Source organism: Elephantulus edwardii, unplaced genomic scaffold, assembly GCF_000299155.1.
Source record: "Elephantulus edwardii isolate Elephantulus edwardi_28Jun2011 unplaced genomic scaffold, EleEdw1.0 scaffold00257, whole genome shotgun sequence".
NCBI classification, from domain to species: domain Eukaryota; kingdom Metazoa; phylum Chordata; class Mammalia; order Macroscelidea; family Macroscelididae; genus Elephantulus; species Elephantulus edwardii.
Window position 1 is genome coordinate 1,904,119 of NW_006400007.1, and position 24,954 is coordinate 1,929,072.

Here is a 24,954-nt window from a genome sequence, read left to right on the forward strand (position 1 = left end):
AAAAATTATACTGGTGATTAAAAAATACAGATGACTATTTTTATTATAATAGTTATTAACTTTATTACAAGCTCACACATACTTCCATATTTGTAAACTATTATTTTCAGTATTTTATAAACCACAGAAAAAGATACTTGCTCCAAAAATTAACAAGAAATAAGATAGGGCTAATTAAACCAGTACTTCTAGATGACAAAATATTGTCAAATTACAGCAATATTAGAACTCTTCATTACAACATTCTCTCTTTAAGGAGAATATTGTTCTTCCGTTTTGGTTGTGGGTTTTTGTGTTTTTTTGTTTTTTATTTGGACAATGACATGAAGTAGCAGATGAATGAGACTAGGAATGCAGAGGGCTATAGTATATTGAAACAAACTTGATTACAAAAGCAAGAAAACTTTTCTTCTATTTAAATTTTAATGAGGTAAAAGCAAAAAGTTGCTATTTCAACATTTTTAAGTGTGACATTATGATTGTAAAGAAGCATGGTCAACTCAAAGGCACACAGCTCTTGGTGGCTCAGTGGTAAAGAACTGTGCTGCCACCACAGAGAAGCACGCAGTTCGAATTTACCATCTGCTCTGTGGGAGACAGATGGACAAAAATTTACTACCTCTGAAAACCCACTGGAGAGTCAGCTTTGGGTTAGTTCATACTCAAAGACACACACCAGCAATATCCATCCTCAAGTGTTTATAATTCAAACAAAAATAATACTCATGAAGCAATAACTCCTGTTCATCACAATCTCCAAATCTTGTCAATTTTGTCTTTATGCATTTACTTATTCTAAATAATTGATAAAAAATATCTTTGTTTCTGGCTTATTTAGAAAAATCACAGTTTCCAGTTTTATCCATGCTGTAACATATATCAGAACTTTATTTCTCTTTATTACTGGATAAGTTTTCATTATATGGATATACTACATTTTGTTTATCCATTCATCTTTTGATGGATATTTGGGTTGTTTCCACCTTTTGCCTGTTATGAATAATGCTGAAGTGAACATTGATGTAAACATACCTGTTTGTGCAAATTCTTTCAATTCTTTGGGGGTTATACCACGATTTCAAACTGGTTTGAAATGCTTCAGTCATGGCTCATTGGGCATACACATTGCCATGCAACTGAATCTCTTGAAGCTGAAATTTTCACCCAAGTATGAAACAGGCAGTGGTGTCCTTGCTCAAAAATTACAGCCATAACTTGTTCCTATTTGCTAATTGTAATAGCCGTATTGTCTTTTTTTCCTCCAGTGAAAATTAAGTTGTTTTTATTTGTTAGAAACTTTATAAAATGATTTGCATCTCTGTGTAAAAAAGAACTACTCTGGTTGAATACTTGGGAAAATAACTTGCATAAGGGGTGGGGGAATCACAAACTAACTTCACTGTATCTAGGTTTGGCTCTTAATGATTTCAAATGGTACAATAAAGCAGCAATAACAGTTCTGGACTGTATTGTCTTTATGTAAATCTTTCCCTACTCCCTTGTCTTGGTCCTGGTAGTATTCTTTGTCTACCCATTACATTTTTATTCTTCCCCTCTCCCCACCCATAGTTACCATCCTCTTGTCACAGTAGTGGTCTTATGCAATATTTGTCCTTTTGTGACTGAGCTATTTCACTCAACATTATGCTCTAAACTCTCCCATGTTGTATCGCACTTTAGAAATCCTTGATGGTTCTTTGGTGCTGCAAAGTATTTCATTGCATGAATATACCAGTTTTCTTACCATTCCTTTTGTTGATGGGCATTTGGGTTGTTCCATTTTCTTGCTATTGCATATAACACTGCTGTGAACATAAGTGTACATAATTCTCTTTACACATTAACTCTGATTTCCTTGGGGATTATTCTCAGCAGTGGAATGGCTGGATCATATGGAATTTTTATATTCAGGTTTTCGAGGAAGTGTCAAACTGCTTTCCACAGTGGTTATACAGTTCCACCAGAATCCAGAGTTTTTATAATTTTGATCCTTTGATAAAATTTATCTCTTTTATCTTTTGTTGCTCATACTTTTGATATAATATCTGACAATCCATTGTTAAAAGCAAGATCCTGAAACTTCACCCTTATGCTTTCCTCTAAGATTTTCATGATTCTGATTCTAATAGTTTAGGTCATTTTGAGTAAATTTCCTATATTACATGAGGTCTGAGTCTAACTTGAGTCTTTGTATGTGAGGATCCAGTTGTTCTGCACTATGTGTTGAAGCCACTTGAAAGGGCTTAGTACCGTCATAATTTTGAGCAGATGCCTATATTCCTTTTGAATGATTTAAAAATTATATTTAACCAGTGTTCTTGGTATTTTCTTCATTTGTTTATTCATCATTGTTTAACAAACCTCTACCAAAAAATCTCTCTTAAAGTTATTGCTGTAGTCTGTTCTGACTGATAACGATCCAAATCTTGATGGAGGAGAGTGCCCGTTTTTCTCTCATGGAGCCTTAGATGGATTCGAACCACTACATGTGCCAGGCCTCTGAGTTAGCAGTGCAACAGACTACACCACCAGAACAAACCTCAGCAAACCTCTACCATGAACCGATTTTGTACTCAATGCAGTAGGTGCCAAAATAAGCAAGACCTCTACACCACAGTTGTCTGTAATTTCGTGAAGGACATGGATGTGTAATGGTGATTTAGCGAGGTAGGATCTGGTTATTCAGCTGTTTAAGGAAAATGAAGTTGAATAACACCTTTTACCTCCCATGTTGATATCCATTTACTTGACTAATTTGCCTAAATGTTGTGAGTGATCTGGGAAAATGAGATTTGAATCTAGTTAATACTGAGATTGAAACATACAAACATTTGATAAAATGAAATGACACCACTGGAGGCCAAATTAAAAAACTACTCAGTAATCAAACAAGTATTTATAGATTACCTGTGTAGAATACAAATGGCCTGGCTGCACAGTGGTTAAAGCATGTGACTGCTTACTGAAAGGTTGTTGGTTTGAGTCCACCTGTGACTCTGCAGGAGAAGACAAGGCATTCTGTTTCCAGAAAATCTTATGGCATTGGAAACCCTATGAAGTAACTGTATTCTGTCTCACAAGAACACATAATGAGTCAGAGTTCTACTGAAGGCTCGAGTGATCTTGCTGGCATTTGAAATACTGATGGCATAGCTGTTAGCATCATAGACAAACAAATGCTGCAGTATGACAAACTGACAAGTGGTTGGGAGTTAAGAATACTTACTCTGCTTCCCTTTCTCCTTTTAAAGTATCTTTGGCCAAATAAATTGTCTTTAAATTGAAATATGTTTTAAATACATAGCTCTGTAAAACAGCTCTCAGTATAGTTTTCTTATAAAATCTGTCATATGTTAATTTTTTTTCTACCCTTTTCAGAATCTCCTGAGCTACATCAATGGGGACTAAATTGCTCTTTATGCCTGCTTAACAGTTGATATATCCTGTCATTTCCCCTTTTTGTCATATTAGGAATTTGCTTTTCTTCTGTGTTCACATATCCTTTTAATTTTTTGCTCTTTTGACTTTATGGTACATATCCTTCAACTGTTTCCCTATATCCCCATTTTCTGCACCTCTCTGGTCATCTCTAAGCAGGCCACGTTGTCTTAATTCATGTATGAGCAGCTGAATAAGTACTTGAATTTGAACTTTTGCCTCATTGCTTGGTCATTTATAATTTGTCCATTTGTGTTTCACAGTCCTACTTAGGATTTGTGAGTAATTTAACTAAAGAGAGAGCAAATTCTTGAATTTTGAGATTGATTTTTGAGAGGCAAGCAAAGATAAAAATGCCTCTTTTTTCCTTCTTAAAACCAGCTTTTATATTCTTTTCTAAACTATAGCTTGAGTTTTCAAATGTTGTAATCCCTGTGGTTATTCCCACACTCAACATGCTTACATATGAGAAGATGGTAAAATTTCATCTCACAGACTTTGAACATGTTATCAGGAGGGGCTAGTCCTTGGAAGATGATGTCGTGCTAGGAAAGGTAGAGGGTCATTGAAAAAGAAGATGACTTTCAATGAGGGGGGCTGACAGCATTGGGCTTGAGCATGGCAAAGAGTGGGGCCGCGGAGCAGAATAGATGAGACAATGTGCCGTCTCTTGCTCATATGGTTGCTATGACTGGATGGCATCTAACAACAGCAAGAGTGGTGTACTGTGTGAAGCATCAGACTAATAACTGAAATGTCAGCAGTTTGAATTTATCAGCTGCCCTGTTAGAAAAAGATGGGCAATCTCCCCCATAAGGGTTTACAGCCTTAGAAACTCGATGAAAGGGTGCTGTGATTTGAAACTGACTTTGGTGGAGCTCCCCAAAACAAGGTTGGAAGCAGGAGTGGCATCCGCATCTGAAATAGCTTGCCTGCGGAAACTCTATGAACCTGGAGAAACGAAAGTTATACCAGTGTTCAGGTCTTTCATTGGGTTGCTGAGTCACCTATGATTCGACGGCACTTAACAACAACCACAGCAATGGATTCCATTTTTCTGGATTTAATTTTAATTAGGAGTCTTTGTGTGGTACAAGTGGTTAATGTGCTTGGAGAAGAACTGAAAATTTGAAGGTTCCAGTCCGCCCAAAGATGCCTTGAAAGAAAGGCCTTGTGATCTGCTTCGGAAAGATCAGCCTGGGAAAAGCCTCTGGAACATAGTTTCCCTCTGACGTGTGTGGGGTCACCGTGAGTCCAAGTCAACTCCATGGCAACCGACTTAATATTCATTATAATATCATAGAAAATGTAAAATTAATTGTAGAAGTCATTTAGCAAAGAGTTTATTTGAAAGCTGTTCTCTGTGCCCTGCCAGTGTACATATTTTCACTGATATTTGATAGAAAAGTAGCCACTCAATTAACAGACTTATTTTATAAGTCATCCAATTATTTTACAAGTCACCTGAAATATTGCCTGAATATTGCATAGCACAGTCAAAGCTCCCTCTCAGAGAGAAGTCCAGGTGCTAAAACCATGATTTGGGGTAAACAGCCTGAAGTAGTGACTTGATTGTCCATACAACCTGTCAACTCCTACGGCTCTTGATTACACATGCTGCGGTAGATTATAGGAGAATGTAAGGCTTACCCAGTCCTACACTGGGCTTCAGAAATATCATATCTGTGATGACTTTCCAGCCCATTTATCTCCATCATATTAGGGAGCTCTGGTGGTGCAGCTCATAGGGAGTTGCACTGCTGCTCCAGAGGTAGTTTGAATATAGAGTGAGGAAAAAGACTCACAGTCTCTTCATGTACAATTGACATGAAAAACCCACTGGAGGGTCACCCATGAATCACTCCAACTCCACCTAGATGTCACTGAGTGAGTTACTGTTTCTCTATAATATGATGCTTTATTATTTTTTTTCTTTAATCAATTGTGAGGTAAAGTGGGCTAGACTTTCTTATTTATTTATTTATTTATTCATTACAGAGGAAGAATCTGAGAAAGGAAACTAGAGTGAGATATTGTGACTTGCCCAGGCATGGATAATCTACCTAAATGGCCACAAGCCTATTCTTTTAAAAACTGTTTAATTTAGCTCTTGACATAAAAATTTCTTGCAGGCCTTAAAATATTATTTTCTTCTTAAGGGGAGCATGCTGATTTTCCCCTTTTCTTATCCTTTCTTATTTCTTTTTTAATTGTGATTTTAACAAAAGCGTATAGAAAAGTTGGATTTTCATTCATTCATTGTTGCATATTTTCCTCCTCCCTTCCTCCCCCCCAGTTCATTCACCTTTTTAAAATACTAGTTTATTTACAAAATTCAAATACATTGTTTTCCAATTTCCCTCACCCTGCCACTCATCAAATTGTACAATCCTGTGATTAATCCCCCCCTTTCCCAGCCCTGCACATCCTCTAAAATCATCCATTGTTATATACCTTTCTTATCTCTTATCCTGGCATATTATGTTCATAATAACAGAAAGTTAATGTCTAATGCTCAATACTAATAAAGACATCTTTTGTAATATTATTATATAAAGCTCTATATTGTTGTTATTGTTATGTGCCATAGAGTCAGGTACTGCTTATGGCAACCCTATTAACAACAGATCTGAACTCTTCCCTGTCTTGCACTATCTTCATCATGGCTGACATATTTGAGCCCATTGTTGCAGTCACTGTGCCAATACATCTGGTTTAGGATCTTCCTGTCTTTTGCTGACCCTTCACCTTTTCCAAGCATGATGTCCTTTTCCAAGGAATTGTTGTTGTAGTTGTTAATGTGCCGCTGAGTTGCCTGTGACTCATAGAGATTGTATGTACAATAGCTGGAGTAGCCTCTCCTAAAAACATGTCCAAAGTATATAAGACAAGACTATGCTGTTGTTGCTACTAAGGAGCATTCTGGCTGCACCTTTTCCAAGATATATCTCTTTGTTCTTTTGGCAATTCCTGGATATTAAGTGGTCTTCTCATATACTACAACTCAAAGACATCAATTCTTCTCTCATCCTTATTAATTATCCAGCTCTCAGCAACATAGCAAGTGACTGAAAGGATCATGGCTTATTTTGGACTGTATAAATGTTACTAAATAGCCAACAAACAATTCTAGGTAGAAGCTACAAGCTAAATTATTATAAGTAGTAGAGTCGGTATATGGAAAGCAGGAGATACTTGATTTTAGAGGCTTATATATTATTCTGGTTTTTTGTATTTGTAAATTTTAAGCTGTTCCTTTCAACCCTGTGACATAAAGTTTAATATAGATTTCTCAACAGAAAACAACAAATCAACTCATCTGAAGTAATCTTGAAGCATTTGTACAATAAGTTAGATCACTATTTCTATGTCATGATGCTTATTTTTTGATAGACTGTGCTCAAGTCCTAATGTAACACAAAATAAAAATTGAAAACAATTTCTAATGTGAGCCCACTCTCCTTTTTAAAAAGAGTTTGCCTTCTTAACATTGGCTGAAACCTATTTTTAGCCATTAAAAAAAATTATACTATATTTGGTTAACATGGTATTTCAGAAACCTTGAAAATATGCCAGCTGAAATAAAACAAGCTGTATTCCTTTTATCTAGTTAAATTGTTTCATATATAAAGTCATATGCTGAGTTTAGAACTTTAACTATTAGAATTTATATACTTTCTCTGATAAAAGTGTTTACACTGTGATGATATAGAGTAGTTAATGTTTCTAATGCACATTCTCTGTTTTCCAGATTTAGTTTGCTATAAGTGTTTAGGTTTTAGGTCCTGTATCTTGGCTAAAGATAAAGCTATTCTTGAGTGTTTGCTGGATGACATGTTTGTTTTTACTGAGGCAAAGTTTTCTTAATATTTTTTAATTATTAAGTTTAGCTGGATATTTTCTTGGCATTATTTTAAGCTTGAACTTTGATCTTAAAACTGCTGGTGAAGGAAAAAAATATTGTGTGTATGTTTGTTACTTTCAGGAAGGCATTTATTACTGAAGACATACATATTTATATGAATTGGTGTAAAATCTATCATCATATATGTGAGGTAGTAGTAAAGTGAAGAAGTGCATTTTTAGATTCTGTTCAGATTTATTATACAATTTATTTCTATGGAAGCTACTTATAGAATAAATAAAAACTACTCTCATAGAAAGTTATTTAAGGCCAAGTTGAGTTTAGTTAAGTTGAAAAAGCACTCTAATTTTCAAAATTGTAACCTAAATTTTTTGTTGATATATGTGGTTTGATTCTTTTGGTTTATGGTATATCTTCTTTAACTGCAATAAGTAGCTTGATTGTTGTTTCAAATAAAGCTCAAGTATGGAGAACTTAAAGAGCTTGCTGTTTGTGTGATTTGAAGTATGTTATGTTACACTATCATAGTAAAATTGGAATCCAGAACTATATTACTTCTCCTTGAATGCAATATGTTTATGATTTTTTTAATATAATTCCAAAAATATTACCTCAATCTTGATAATCTAGCTTTACTTTTCAGGATCTAAACTTTTAGATAACCCTTGACACAGATATGTTTTCATTTGTCTAGAAACTACTATATTCATGCTACTTTTCGTTTTGTGTTAACTTTGAATTCTGAAAGAAGAAAAAGTTGTATCAATCGATGCATTGTCTGAACCAGTAAGTCACAAACTCCAATAACTGTAGATGCTAACGTTAAATGATTGAGCTTATTGAGGTCAGGGGTGAGACAGCCAAATTTTTGTGTGCTGTCGAATAGTTAATTTGTGTGGTAAGGACCACACCAAACATGAGTGTGGGTCTTCTTTTTTTCTGATAAAATAGTTTGCTTTTTTCCTTGTTTTCATGCACATCTCCACAATTATATATAAGCTAATGTACTGGAATAAGGATCAAATGGTTTCAGCATCTTCCAGAATGTACAGTTTAGTAAAACTATCTATTTTGTGAAATTCTTATAAAATGTATTTGAAAAATAATGTTAACTAATCTAAAAGATCATTTTTCCAAACCACAGTTGAGCTCAGTTTATGATATTTACTTTCTGTCAAAACAAACAAAAGCCCATTCACAGTTAACTTCCATAATATGAAATGTCTGTCTCATTAGGCATTAAAGAAGCATTGGTCAACAGGTATAATGTTGTTAGACTCTATAGCTAATGTGAATGTGGGCATGACCTCCCAAATAGATCAAAGACTAATCTCTTTGACAGTTACAAGATGGCACAGCTAGCCATAGGCCTTTTGCTGGTATACTGAAACTGTTTGTTTGGAATGCATGCCTGAGGGATAAGAATGTGTTTATAAGGATGAGCAGGTAAAAGTAAAAGATTGTCTTTTGACATTTCAGCTAATCCCTTCCAGCCTTTGGTTTACTTAACATTTAGGCTATTTGCTGGCAGGAGAAACTGGCTTTTTCACATATGCTATATGTCATTTTAAATTGGGCATTGGTTTTCATGCCTGATAATCCCTAAGTGTACAGTGAAATAGATTCTGATGTCATTAAAATGAGGTGCTCTGGCTTTCTCCCTTTTCTAAACCTTTAGTTGTATTTTTCCCTTATTAAATGTGATATCCAAAGATAATTTTTTATTATATATTATTAATTTTTAAAAGTCTGTTTCCTCATTAATAAAAATATTTCAAAGTGATCCTTTAATATGCAGCTTATTTAGAAAAGTTTTTTTAACTTTCAGCTAAAATAATTCCCTTTGGTGAAATATTGACAGTTAAAAGCCCATTTAGATTGTAAATATCATCTGAAACTTTGCAAGAAATTGAAAAAAATGTAGCCATACAGAAAAGTTCATTTGTGTTGATGAAAATAAATAAATAGTAACAGTAGGAAGATAATGTAAATGCAACATTTTCTCTACATATTTAATTTATAACAAATATTTCCCACAGGAATTATTATCCTAGGAAGAATGATCATTGTTAGACTATGTATGGCATAAGAAATTTTGAAAATCTCTAAATGATAATTTTTGGCAAAGGGTAAATGCTGGATTACTTTGAAGAAAATATTGTAAGAAAGCAGCTTTAATTACATTTTGAGAAATAAATATACAATGTACTTGTATATACTGGATTAAAGAGTGTATTCACATATTATATAACATTTATAATGAAAGATATCTTTTCCCCTAATTAGACAGAAATATTTTAATGTAGTTTTTCTCTGAATCTTCAAATATAATCAAGGTTTCATTAAATTTTCAGAAATTATTTTTATATATTTGTCTTCTGTGGTACTATGATATTTATTTATAAATTATTATTATATTATTAAATTATATTATTTATGTGACTCAAGTAAAAGTTGCTGATGGCACTTAGAAGAAAATTTATTTTCAGATTATAAAGTTTTGATTTAGAGTTTGACAGATTCTTTTTTTTAGGGAGTGCAAAACAGTGTTTCTGTTTGAAAACTAACTTTTAAAAGTGTACTCTTCTGCTTTCTCTCTTCAAGATGTTCTTTGTGGAAAAAGGTTAACACAAGCCAAACCTGTGAGAGCTGGAATGCAACAAGACTGCTTTATTTTTCCAGGTCTTGCAAGTTTTCCTCTTACAACAGGATGCTTACTACTTTTCTATCACTTTGTTAAAAATCCTGCATTTAGAAAAAAAAAATACTGCATCACAAACACCCAATTTTTCTTACCTGTCAAATTTCTGCCTTATATGGGGTACAGCTGTCATAGGCTATACAACACTAGACTAGTCTAGAGAAGACTAGACTAGACTCTTGAGTAGTTGTATAACTTGTAAAAATGATAAATTATATTACTTTATCTGGAAAGCCCAGAATATAACTGTTTGCTACTTTAATTGCATTGGTACTCTAAAAATATATGGTTTGATAAAACTACTCAGGAATCCTATATATGGATTTTTTTTTTTTAAGCTTAGTGACTGAAGGGAGCAATTCCTGCTGTATCTATTGAATAAACTAGTTGTTAAAAATCATTATCCATTTCTATGAGTTTTCAATACTAGCAGTTTGGTAAATAAATTGCTGTTATTGAATTTGAGAACCATTTTTTACTTAAGATTGATATCTTTTTTCCCCTTTACTTCAGTTCTTAAAAACGGCATGTCTCTTTATGTGATGAAATATATACTTATCATTTTTTAACATTTTTCAGTGTATCATTCAGTGATGTTAAATAAATTATAAATCAATGTTTAACCACTACTTCTAGTTGTAGATCTTTTTCTCATCTTAACACTATACCATTAAGCAGTAACTTCTCATTATCCTCTCCTCTTTTAAAAATTTTTTTTTTTACTTTCACATGCATATGATTTTGTTGTCTTTGGATGCTATTAAGTTGATTGTGAGTCAGCGTGACCCTGTGAACAACATATCAAACCTTACCCTATTTTGTGCCATTCTCAAAAGCTTTGCTTTGCTCAAGAGGACATAGAATGAAAGATATCATTCGTGATAGCCAATGAATCTTGTCTAAAAGCAGAAAATATCAGAAAGATACTTACATTGGTTTTGTTTAAAAGTATTTGACTGTGGGATAGTAACAAATTATGAACGACTTTGAGAAGAATGAGAATTCCAGAACACTTTATTGTGCTTATGTGAAAATTATTTATAGACCAAGAAGCAGTTGTTTGAACAGAACAAGGGAACACTGCATGGTTTAAAATCAGGATAAGTATATACCAGTTTGTATCATTTATCCATACCTATTCACTTTATATAAGAGAAGGATGGATAATCTCCTTTCGTGATTTATGGCCTTTGAAAATCCTTTGAGGGTCAAGCTATAAGTTGGGTCTGACTTGATGATACATAACACCCATTCAATCTGTAGGCTGAGCAAATAATTCAGTAAGCTGGACTATGTGAAGAAAAATGTGGCATTAGGATTGGAGAAACACATCAACAACGTAGAGATGATACAACCTTTGTAGAAAGTAAAAGAGACTTGAATCACTTACTGCAGAAGATCGAAGACTACAGCCTTCAATATAGATTACATCTCAGTATCAAGAAAACAAAAATCCTCACCATTAGACCGATAGAAAACACCCAATAGATGGAGAAAAAGATTGATGTTGTCAAGGATTTCATTCATTTTACTTGGATCCATAATGAACATCCATGGTAACAGCAGTCAAGAAACCAATACATGTATTGGGAAAATCTGCTCTTAAGGACCTTTTCAAAGTGCTAAAGAACAATCTTATAATTTTAAAGATTAAGATGTGCCTGATTCAAATCATAGTATTGGCAGTGGTTTCCTGAGCATCTGAAAATTGGACAATGAATAAGTACTCAATATCCCACAGACTACCAAAAGAACAAACAAGTCTGTCTTAGAGGAAGTGCAATGAGAGTGATAGAGAAACAGGGATGGTGAAATTTGTCTCACATGCTTTGGCCATGTTTTCGGGAAGGACCAGTCTTTGGAAAACGACCTCATGCTGGAAAAGGTAGAGGATCAGAAAAAGAGAAGATGGATTGATAACAATGACTGTGTAACAGTGGGCTGGAGCATTATCAGGGAGAGTGAAGAGGTTGCAGGATAGGGCAATGTTCAGATCTGTTGTTCATAGAGTTGCTATTAATCTTAGTCCACTTGATTGCAGCTGACAACAACAAAATTATTAATGATAAAATGTTAAAGATAAAATGTTAAAGCATAATGGTAACAATGTATTATGACATTTGTATCATGTGTAGAACTAAAATGTGCAGCAGCAAAGCTCATTTTCTCAGAGAGGAGAAAATGAAAATGTTATGCAGTGTTTGCTCTGTATTTTCAGTGGTCTAATTTTATTTAAAAATTCACTAATAACTATGTAAAGCTATGGAGTATAAACCTAAAGGAAATCACCAAAAGGTAAAGCAAAAATATATGACTAATAATCCATTGTTGTTGTTGTTGTTGTTATGTGCCATCGAGTTGCTTGCGACTCATAGCGACCCTATGTACAAGAGCCCTAAACGCCGTTCTAGCCTGTGCCAGCCTTGCTGTCTCAAACACACTCATTCCCACCACTCCACTCACAGAATCGATCCATCTCATTGAAGGTCTTCCTCTCCTTCGCCGCCCCTCCACTCTGCCAAACATGATGTCCCTCTCCAAGGACCAGTCCCTCCTTGCAACATGCCCAAAATATGTCAGACGGAGCTTCAGAATCCTTGACTCCAAGGAGCATTCCATCTTCACCCTCTCCAGAACAAACCTGTTTGTTCTCCTAGTAGTCCATGATATATTCAACACTCTTCTCCAGCACCACAGCTCAAAGGCATCAATTCTCTTTCTGTCATCCCTAGTCACTGCCCAACTCTCTGATGCATAGCATGTAATTGCAAAGACCATAGCCCGGATCAGGCGCACCTTAGTCTCCAGCCTCATGTCGTTGCGCTTCAGTACTCTTGAGAGGTCCCTCACAGCTGACTTTCCCAATGCAATTTGTCTCTTGATTTCCTAGCACTAGTTCACAACAGTCTTGGCACCAGCAGCCAGGAAATTAAAAGGCGCATTGCCATGGGAAAGTCTGCTGTTAGGGACCTCTCCAAAGTGCTGAAGAGCAATGGTGTCTCTCTGGAGACTAAGGTGTGTCTGATACAGGCCATGGTCTTCGCAATCACCTGTTATGCATCAGAGTTGAACAATGACCAAGGAGGATAGAAGGAGAATTGATGCCTTTGAGCTGTGGTGCTGGAGAAGAGTATTGAGAATACCATGGACTGCTAGGAAAACAAATAGATTTGTCCTGGAGAGGGTTAAACTGGGTGGCTCCTTGGAGGCAAGGATTCTGAGGCTCCGTCTAACATACTTTGGACATGTTGTGAGGAGAGACCGGTCCTTGGAGAGGGACATCATGCTTGGGAGGGTGGAGGGACAGCGCAGGAGAGGAAGGCCCTCTATGAGGTGAATTGATTCAGTGACTGGGGTAATTGGGATGGGAGTGTCAGGGACAGTGCGATTGGCACAGGACAGAGCGGAGTTTAAGGTCGCTATGAGTCACAAGCGACTCGACGGCACATAACAACAACAAACAAAAAGTTGAAAATATAACAGATGTTTTTGAAAATCATTGATTTATTAAGAAAGGAAAACACGCAGATAGAGCAAATAGAAAAGATAGTAGATTTTTACACCAGTCGTAGCAATAGTTACAGTAAATGCAAATGTTTTAAATATATTAAAAGTGGTTAAACAGAAGAATGAATTATTGTAATAGGTTAGAATATGATTAGGTATTATTGGTATGTCAAAAGTCCAGAATTAGAACAAATCTCACTAATAAAGTGCTAAGTAGAAGAACTCTGTATGTGTGTGTATCCTTCAGTGTTGGCCTTGAATACGTTTCTTGAGGATCTGAAGCTGCCTTTCCTCCCCATGGCCAAACCTGAAATTCCTTTTGTCTGCAGTGTATGAGATTTACTTTACTCTCTTGTGGGAAACCAGGCTCCTTCCTATTCCTGTATTTGTCTTTCTGCTATAGGTTATAACAAAAGCCTGTATTTTGAAAATAAACAAAGCAGTGGCTGTCTCTCTCATACACACACACACACACACACACACACACGCGCGTACAGACACACACACAGATGAATTAGATAAACATTAAACAAAAGATGACAATCTCAAGGTACTGCATATTATATGATAGCATTTATATGAAATTCTAGATGAGGTACAACTATAGCTGTGGAAAGGGAGTTCTGGTGGCCTAGTGGTAAGAAGCTGTGCTGCAATTCCAGAGGCGTATGGTTCTAATCCATCAGCTGCTCCGTGGGAGGAGGATGAACAAACTGTTTACTTCCTCTGAATCCCACTGGAGGGTCAGCTCTGGGTCGGTTCCAGCTCAATGGTACACAATAGCAATAATAGCTATGGAGAGTAGATCAGTGGTCAACTATCTGCTTCTCAAAATTAACCAGAAAAACATTATGGATCACAATAGAATGTTGCTTAATTTATTTACTTTGGATACATTATCAGGAAAGACCACTTGCTAAAGGATGTTTGGTGAAGTAGAGGGCCAGTGAAGGTAAGGGAGTTCTGCAAATGAGCCATAGTGTACTCAAATATGCTGAAAATTGTTAGGATAGTATAACACTTGGCAAAATATCATTCTTTTATAAATAACTCTGAATCAGGGTTGACTCAAGAATAGCTATTGTAATCTACCCTAAAAATATATTCAGAATGTTAGAGGCTAATATGATCTTTAAGACTAAATTACCTACTATTTTACTATATTTTTAATGTATTTTTAAATTATCAGGTTGAACTAAAGCGTCAGTACAATGACCAGCATTCAAAATCAAGAGGTCTTTTACCCGGTCGTCAGTGGTATGAAATTCAAGCATATAGGGCCTTAAACCAGGCCCTAGGTAGGTAAGTGGAATGAAATTTAATACAGTATTATTATAATATTTTCTGCAGCCAGTAGTATATCTGTCAGGTGCTCTTGTGGCAAAGTACATCGTTTACTGGATAACCAAATGACCAATTGTTTGAATCCACCACTTACTTCACGGGAGAAAGATGGACAGTCTTTTCATTAAGATTTAAAACCTGAGAAACTTGATAGAGTATCACAATGAATCAGAATCCACTCAACAGTAAGAGTAACAGATTATAAAATATGTGATATTCTCCTCATGATAAATATGGTAAAATGTAACTGGAACCATAAAAATTCACATATGTCCATGATAAATGTCACAAGCAGAAATAGAAAAGAGTAAGTAGAATAAAAGAGATCATACTCAAAAGAAAATTTGAGGTTTACTAAAACTTAAAGTTTTATAAATGGCTACGCAATCAATAGCTTAAAAGATGCTCAGGATATGTTTATTTAAGGGAGCTCACCACCAAGAAATAAAGGTTTTGGCTTGTGAACAATAGGACCCATATGGTGGTTTTATATGTAGAAAGAAAAGACTTTCCTATTTCAGGAGGATGGGGGCGGGGAATGAAAATTATATACTCGCCAAGGTAAGATTTTCTGTTTGCAGTGCAGTGTCCTTCAGTCACTGAAGGTGAGTGGAATCATATAATTGTTAAATTCATTTTATAAAATACACACAATTAGTTATAATTCAGTGATTCATGCAGTTGCATTTTTATTCTGCTTCTATGTAAAGAGGTTAGCTCGGGGGGCCTTGTCCATGTGGAATTTTACTCTTAGCCCAAAAACCATCCCTTTCTGACAGTTTGAATCTACCATCTTCTCCTTGAGAAAGTGATTTATGATCACCCAGTGATGAGTCTGCTGTGAATCAGTTCCAACTTGATAGTAAAAAGTTTGATATTTTTTGTTTGTTTCTTTATTTAAAAAAGTAAAATGGAAGGGGGGTCATATTTAGTTAAGCATGATTTTTAGGATTTAGATAACAGCCTACATTCCATTTGCTGTGGATTCTTTCTGTATAATGATATTTGTTGATGGATAACTGAAGTGGAAGAATACTGAACAATTAATGAAAATAAACACAATACTTAACTCTTTAGAAAAGCAGAAAATGGGCAATAAAGCATTATAAATAAATTATTAAAGAATGGTTAACACAACCATAGTCATAGCACTAAAAATTTAGCACCAAGTAAAACTAAAATTTAATTATAATATTTTATTCTTTAAAGATTCTGTTTATTATTTATATTCAGTTATCATTTGTCACAATTTGTAGAACATCAGCATCGATGTTATTTAAACATTATTATAATTAGAATTTGTAGAAGCTAATAGTCTCTTTATGAAATTGTCATTTTCTTAATACTATAATAATTTTTCCCATTGAAACTATGAGGCATTCAAATTATGCAAATGAATGAACTCTATATCCTCTCTTATGTTGTATTTTATGAGATAAAATACTCCTGAGTGCTGCGTGGTATTCCATTGTGCGAGCATACCACAATTTCTCAATCCATTTGCTTGTTGATGGACATTTGGCCTATTTCCATGTTCTTGCTGTTGTGGATAAAACTGCTTTGAACATCACTATATTTATCTCTATTTGTGTCTCAGTTCTATTTTCCTTTGGGTATATTCCTACTAGTAGAATAGCTGGGTCATATGGGATTTCTGTGTTCAGCTTTTTGAGGAAACACCAGCCAGAGTGTACCATTTTACAATCCCACCGATAGTATATGAGAATTCCTGTGTCTCCACATCTCCAACATTTATTGCTTGCTGTCCTCTTAAGCTTTCCTGCTGCTACAGAGGTGAGATGGTATCTCAGTGTGGTTTAGATTTGTATCTCTTATTGTCAATGATTTTTGAGCACTTCTTCATGTGTCTGTTGGCCATCCGACTGCCATCCTCTGTGAAAATTCTTTCCATGTCTTTTGCCCAATTTGTGATTGGATTATCAGTCTTTTTCTTCTGGAGACTCTGCAGTGCTCTGTCAACTTCTGTTATGATACCCTTATCTGAGGTATCATTGGCAAATGTTTTTCCCCAAGTCATTAGGTTTTCTTTTCAACCTACTGGAAAATGTTTTTGATTCTCAAGGAGTCTCTTATGCTAGGATTGGTGGAATAACAGCCCTTTCATCAGATTTAGAGCCAGACAGGTTCCTACGAGTGGCAGCATACACAAGAGTAAGATAGCAGTTTTCCACCAAACTCCAAAAGTGGAAAATAGAGTATGTCCTGTGAGTCCAGAAAGGGTTAAATGACCAACCATGTCCTTCCACTACTCTTTTTTTTTTTCACATGTGTTCTCATATACTTTTTTAGGCAAACTTAAAATCTACGTCTAGCTGAAGACCACATTCTCTGAGCAGTCTGTTTCACTGTCTAGAGTGTAATTCCTCCTGAGTAAGCCCATAGCATTTAATACAGTAGTATCTGATTGTATTGTAATAATTTCTTTCTATATTTGTCATCTTTTTCGATACATTTTCACATTCTTAGCAATGATCAGTGCTTGGGACGTAGACGCTCAGCAGATTCTTACAGAATTATTGAAAAATGTCAAATTTAGTCTTTTACCCCAGTCCCTCACATGCCCCAAAACTTCTCAAGTTTTAAAATGGCTGTCTCTAGAATTTGATAAAGACATATGTTTATTATACTGATATCTGATACTGTGATTTTTATATTATCATAATTAAAAAATAAATGGATTACTCAACCTGGAAAATTTTACTAATTTTCAAGGAAATAGTATCAACATACAGCACATTTTAAAGTTTTTATCTATTATGTTCAATGCCATATAGAACTGTTAAAGAGTATTTGAAGTAATATAAGTCTATGAAATGTAGTAATAACAACCTTTGGGATTATACCAGATGGTTTTGTGACTAGGTTACAACTGAACTATGCATTTCCTAACTGTTATACTTTACTAAAAGTGTAATCTTGTCTCAAGTGAATTTGAGCAAGGCAGTTTGAAAACAGTGGGGGGCGGGGGGGGAGAAAAAGTGAACCTTTTTTTTCTGAATTGTTTTGTTAACTTAAATATCTTTTTTTGCCATAGGACAGATTAAACATAACTAAGGTAAAAGCAAAGTACCCTAGTACCATCACATTCCCTTGTTTTCATACTGTTGTGTAATGTTGTCAGTCTACATAGTCCTGTTATCCTGCTCACTTTAGTAGAACTTTAAAACCTGTAGATTTCTCTAATACAATAAGAGAGCATCATCTGAAAAGCCAGCTTTTTTGTTGTTGTTGTTGCTTAGAAAAAAGCCAATTTTTAAAGCTTGTGGGGAAAATTCAACATTTATGTTAATCTCTACTCCCTCCAAAAATACTGTGACAGTAAAAGAGCAAGAATATCATATTTACAAAGTTAAAAAGAACAAGAGAGGAGATAATAACAAACAATATGTCAATAGTCTTTTAAAGAAGATCAGTAACTTTGTAGGCAAGAGAATGCTAAAATTAGTCTGTAGTGGTAAAAACAATAAGAACCTGAGATTCATGCCTAGAAAATTTAGGACTTGAGGGCACTAGATAGATTAATGCAGGTAAGTGTCAGACACCTTTAAAAAGCTAGAGGTTTCCGTTCTGGGTTGGTTCTGACTCGATGGTACACAACAACAACAAATTACAAGGATAGAGAATTAGAAAGGCATCAGACTTCTTGAAAGCAACCCTGGGAGCTAGAAGATAGTTTAGACTTGTCTTCAAATTTTAAGGAGAAAATTTTACTTGCAACTTGAGTTTTCTACAAGCCAAGCTATCAATTAAGCTGTAAAACAGAATAAAGTCTTTAATGCAAAGGCCTAAAACATTTGCTTCAAATGAAGCAAATTAGCTCCTCAAGATGCTAATTTTCTAATCAAAATATGAGAAAATGTGGTTGGTTTGTTTATTTGTTTTTTTTATTTTTTTAAATAAAAGATTCCAGAAACTGGGGTTTCAATCCAGGAGAGATAGGAAGATTTTTAAAATGTTGTTGTTGTTGTTGTTGTTATGTGCCTTCAAGTCACTTGCGACTCATAGCGACCCTAAGTACCACAGCCCTAAACTCTGCTCTGTCCTGTGCCAATCGCACTGTCTCTAATACACCCATCCCACTTACCCCAGTCACTGAATCAATCCACCTTATAGAGGGCCTTCCCAATTCCTGCGCTGTCCCTCCACCCTACCAAGCATGATGTCCCTCTTCAAGGACCGGCCCCTCCTTACAACATGTCCGAAGTATGTTAGACAAAGCCTCAAAATCCTTGCCTTCAAGGAGCCGCTTGGTTTAACCCTCTCCAGGATGAATCTGTTTGTTTTCTTAGCAGTCCATGGTACCCTCAATACTCTTCTCCAGCACCACAGCTCAAAGGCATAAATTCTCCTTCTATCCTCCCTAGTCATTGTCCAACTCTCTGATGCATAACAAGTGATTGCAAAGACCATGGCCTATATCAGACACCCCTTAGTCTCCAGAGAAACACCATTGCTCTTCAGAACTTTGGAGAGGTCCCTAACAGCAGACTTTCCTATTGCAATATGTCTTGTAATTTCCTTACTACTGGTACCAAGAGTGTTGACTGTGGAGCCAAGCAGACTAAAGCTGTGAACAATCTCAATCTCTTCACCATCCATCCTGATGCTATCAGTTGGTCCAGTGGTGAGAATCTTTGTCTTCTTGATATTGAGTCTCAATCCATATTGAAATATATAAAATATATAATAAAATAATTGGGAGGGAAAGCTTTTGAAATAAAAGGCCTAGAGAGTTATTACTCTAGATTGAGTACAGAGGGTGGAAGGTTTGACTATATTGAGAAAAATGTTTACAGCTTTGATAGTGTTGGGAAATGCATTAATGATAGAAAGCAGAGCATTAAACAAGTGGTGAAAAAGAGAGAGTGGATATGAAGTTGTGCCATCAGCCCACAGGAAGGCAGTTTTAATTCATCAGCTGCTTCTCCAGAGAAAGACGGACAATCTCTGCCTTTGGAACTTATAGCCTCTGAAAACCCATGGAGGTCAGCTGTGAGTCGAGTCTGACTTGATGTCAATGAGGGAGTGAATCATTGAGACCAAGTGAATAGAGCAACTATTTGAGGACTACAAAAAAGAAATTGTAGGGGAGCTCTGGTGGCCTATTGGAAGAAGCTGCACTGCAATCCCAGAGAAACGCGGTTCGAATCCACCAGATGCTCTGCCGGAGAAGGAGGGGCAATCTCCTCCTGTACCAGTCAGATCTGATTTGACAGTACACACACACATAAACAAAAATAATAAAATTTTAAAAATTTAAAAAAATAAAATAAAAAAAAATAAATTGTAGCAGGCAGTTTGAGGAAGATCATAATATGAAAAGCCATCAAAATGTCTGGAGTGCTACGTTCATATCAGACAAAGGAGAATTTAGAGCAGAGAAAATGAGTACAGATAAAGAAGGAATTACGTAATAATAAAAGATCAATTCACCAAGAAGAAATCATAATTCTAAATGTGTATACACATAGCACAGCTTCAAAATGAGTGAAGTAAAACTGGACAAATCTGGAAAGAGTAACAGAAAACCACAATTACAGTTGAAGACGTCAGCACTCCTCTAAGTGAAAAATCTGAATAGTAGTTAGACAGAAAACAGAAATGTAGGAGACTTGAGTAACATTTTCAATCAAGTGAATTGAATTGACATTATAAAACACTCTACCCAACAATAGCAAACATTCTTTTTAAATTCACATCTGAACATTTCACTAGATAAACCATACCCCAGGTTATAAAACAAACTCTAAATGGGTGGTTTGTTTTTTCCTGTTCATTGAACTCATAGCAAATATTTTTCTCTGACCATAATAGAATTAAAGCATTAAACTAGGAGTCAATAACAGATAAAAAAAATTACAAATACTTGGAAGTTAAGCAACATCCTGCTAATAAACCCATGATTCAAACAAAGGCTTAAGGAAAATTAGAAAATATTTTTTAACTGTATGAAAATGCAGCATATCAAAATTTGTAGGCTGTAGCTGATACAGTGTGTAGTGGAAAAGTTATGCCATTAAATGCTTACATTAGAGAAGAAGAAATATCTTAAATCTATTATAATCTAAATCTCTAAGAAATTACAAAATGCAGAAGAAAATAATACAAATATAAAAAAGTAAAGATACATGCTTAAGTCACAAAAATTGAAAACAAACCAACAAAAAAAGAAAAAGAAAGGTCTTTTAATTTTTTTTAAAAAATTATATTGTGTGTGTGTACTCTCAAATCAGATCTGACTAATATAGGAGGAGATTGCCCCTCCTCTCCAGCAGAGCATCTGGTGGATTTGAACTGCATACCTCTGGGATTGCAGTGCAGCTTCTTGCCACTAGGCCACCAGAGCTCCCTAGGTCTTTTAATTTTAATAAAATTTATTAGTAAAATACACATAAAAAGAAAAAAAAAGAGACAGAAGATACAAATAACCATTGTAAAGAATAATGACATTGCTGCATGCCCTGGAGACATTAAAAAGATAATGTGAAAGTACTGTGAAAGGCTGAAAATTTTGCAACTAGATGAAATGAACAGATTCATCAAAATCCAGGAACTGCCAGAATTCACCCAAGATTAAATAGATATACTAAATAGCCCTATATTTATTAAAGAATTGAGGTGCCTATTTAGAAACCTACCTGAGGTATGAGTGAGGGGTGACAATTTCAGAACCAGATGTTTCACTGACAAATATTAGCAAAAATTTTAAAAATAATAGCATTCTTACATTAGCTACCCAGAAAAATAGAACCCTTTGAGCTCATTTTATGAGCCCAACATTATCTTGTTACTAAAACTAGAAAAAGACAGTGCAAAGAGGGGACAAGGTGAGAGGAAATCAGAGGCTAATATTCCTCATGGACATAGGTGAAATATCCTCAACAAATTAGCAAAATTGCATTAAATCTGAGAAGATGCCCATGTTTAGGACATACAGAAGCTCTCTTCTCAATTGCCAAGACTAATACTTTGTAACCCTTACCTAAAGCTTTTTTTTTTCTTTTTTCCATCCTTCTTTAGTCCATAAACACCTAGTTACAAGTTGCACAAATCAAAATTAAAGGCAAGGAAGGTTATAGGGAAGATATTTGTGATGTGTGAGGGTGAGTTGAGGATGAAGAGTTAGGAATGAGACCAGTCCTCTCCCTCCACAGTCCTGGACCAGGGCTGTGGCTCCTGCAGCAGGGGCTTTGAGGAAGAAGTGGACAAAAACCCAGGAGAGATGAGGGATAGAGGACCTGGACCTTACCCCAAAAAACCCTTTCCTTCACTGCATGGCAAGGGCAGAATGGGGGAAGTGATGGGATGATGGAGCAGCAAAGTGAAAAATCAAGTTAGTGGATACAGGAGGAGTCATTATGATATGGGACTTAAAGACAGAAAAATAGGTAAAAGGGCTGTGAAAAGTTCTCCCTGAGTCCCCCAGGGAGGAAGGGGGGGCAGCTTGCCTATTAATTTAATATTAAATTGGGGGTAGGAGTTGGAGGGCAGAGTTATCTCGGGGACTGACTTCTCAGCCTCTCACAGTTTGTACCAGAGAGCCTGAGGGCCTGGGGCTTTCACCAGTCATAGCGTCGGGACTGTCGGGAAGGGGAGTCCTCAGGTCCCTGTATAGCCAGGCGGGGAGGCCCCTCAGCCCGTCGTCCCGCACCCCCTGAAGCCCCATGGGAGGAGATTGCCCATCCTTCTCCCGCGAAGCAGCTGGTGGATTTGAACTGAGTCAGTTTCTTGATAACATGAGTTTAAAGAGTGAGTAGCTTTTAAATCCTCTTCATAATAAAGCTTTTGATTAAAGAAACATAACTGACAGATAATGGATTCTCCACCCCTCACCCTTATTTTCTTGTAGGTGTATTCGACACAAAAATGATTGGGGAGCTCTTATTCTAGTGGATGATCGCTTCAGAAGTAACCCAGGTCGCTATATTTCTGGTAAGATTCTTAGCTGGGATTATAATATTAATCTTTGATATATAATGGCTTCTATTTTTAATACAAAATTGAAATTACTGGATCAGATGTGAAAGATATACTTTAACTATGGAAATCAAGCCTTTCATGCTTATTGTGTTTATAAAAGTCTTTATGGAAAAGAAAAGTTTTTATAAGCAAGGATTTAAATACTTATCAACATAATATTGAATCAGTTAAGATTTTCCTTTTATAGAATATAAGATATGCTACAGTTACATGTTGATGTTGTTATGTGCCATCTAGTCAACTACATCACATAGTGACCCTAAGAACAATGACCCTGACTTTTGCTGTGTCCTGAGCCAACCTCACTGTCCCTGACACACCTGATCTCATTGCCACAGTTTCTGTCTCAATACAACTCATTTGAGGTCTTCCTCCCCTGCACTGACCCTCTTCCCTACTAAGCATGATGTCCTTATCCAGGGACTGGCCTCTCCTGAGAACATGCCCAAAATATGTCAGACAGAGCTTCAGAATCCTTGCCTCCAATGAGTAGTCCAATTTCAATCTCTACAGGACGAACTTCTTTGTTCTCTTGGCAGTCTATAGTATGTTTAATACTCTCCCCTTGCACCACAACTCAAAGGCATCAATTCTTCTTTCATCCTTATTCGTTGTCCAGCTCTCAGATGCACAGCAAATAATTGAGAAACACGTCCTGGATCAACCTACCTTAGTCTCTAGACTGTCATCATTGCTCTTTAGCATTCTAGAGAGGTCTTTGACAGCAGATTTTCCCAATGTAACTCATCTTTTGATTCCTGGTTGCTGGTGCCAAGAGTCTGGATTCCTATCTGAGCAAGATAGTAATACTTAATTTTATTTTTGCATTACCAAGAAAATAAGTGTCTTAAAAAATGATTTTTCAAAAAATGTTTATCTCATTTAAGCACATAGTTACATGTTTTGGATGTTTATAATTCTTCATTCTTTATGTTCTCTTTATGTGAAACTTTAACACTTTTTTTTTTATCTTAAGTAGGCACAATTTTATTATTTTGTAATCCCAAAGAAAAAGATCTAAAATAACTTGGCACATTTGAAAACGTTCTACAAAGAGATTTGAGCACTTGCACTCCAGGAGACAGAGAACAGGGCATGAAGGGAGTGGGACAGTAGGAGGAGGCTGGTCTTTGACACTTTGTTTCTTACACTGTTGCGCCATTATAGTCCTCTTGGTCCAGCTCAGCAGAAGCCCCCAGAGCAGCACCCAGAGCCCCTTGAGGGCTGGCTGCAGCAGTCAGAGCTCTGGTGCCTTTGGCGGTGGGACCTGCGGTGTCTGTGGTGGCTCAGGCAGCAGCCACCACCCCCAGAGCTGCAGCAGCCCCCAGAAATAGAGCCACAACAGGAAGAGACTGGAGGCAGGCATGGGGCAGCACACTTTGGTGGACTCTTGGGGGGACATTTGGGAGGACATTTAGGGGCAAGACACTTGGCAGGGGCCTGGCACTGCTGCTAGCTCTGCTGGCAGGACATTATTAGCAAAAGACCAGTCAGCCCAAAGCACGCTCCACGTCCTGAGGCTGGCAGTGTTGGGTCCTGGCAGCGGGAAGGCCTCGCGAGTCTCTTCGTTCCTCCTTGGAGCTGCTTCGGGGCCGCGGGCAGGCGAGTAGGTCTGGCCTGCGCAGGGGATAAGGTGAAACTTTAACTTTTTTGTTTATTAGGAAATACTACGAGATTTTTATAAGTTTCATTAACCAGTGGTAACATTTTCTGAAATGAAAGAAGTCACAACTACATGTAGTAAGAGGAAGTAGATGCTCAAATGTTTCCCCACTCAAACAAATATGTGCTTATGAGTTTTTATACAACTGGTAACAATAGTCACTTCAGAGTCAATATCAGTAACCCATCTATTGTCAAAGAGCCAAGTGATATATTTGCACCTTTGCTATTACCTGTAAAGATAAAGAAGTTCATAAAGTACTGTTACAAAGAGTTCCTAAACTTTGGCTTCATTTTCGCTGTTTATGAATATGGACCATACTTTTCCCATCTCAGACAGTTGTAAGCAGACACTGGTGATTGGGACATGGAATGTGAGAACCATGAATGTAGGAAAATTAGATATTGTTAAGGAAGAAATGGAACGCATAAATAT

General features: G+C 36.1%; 1 protein-coding gene across 1 annotated transcript in view; it reads left to right on the forward strand.

Moving 5' to 3' along the window:
• Window positions 1-24,954, forward strand: part of BRIP1 (BRCA1 interacting protein C-terminal helicase 1) — a 140,371-nt gene that overhangs the window by 106,567 nt on the left and 8,850 nt on the right. The window contains 2 exon segments of the mRNA XM_006899468.1: window positions 14,701-14,813; window positions 22,726-22,808. Of these exon segments, the coding sequence (XP_006899530.1) occupies window positions 14,701-14,813; window positions 22,726-22,808 (196 nt within the window).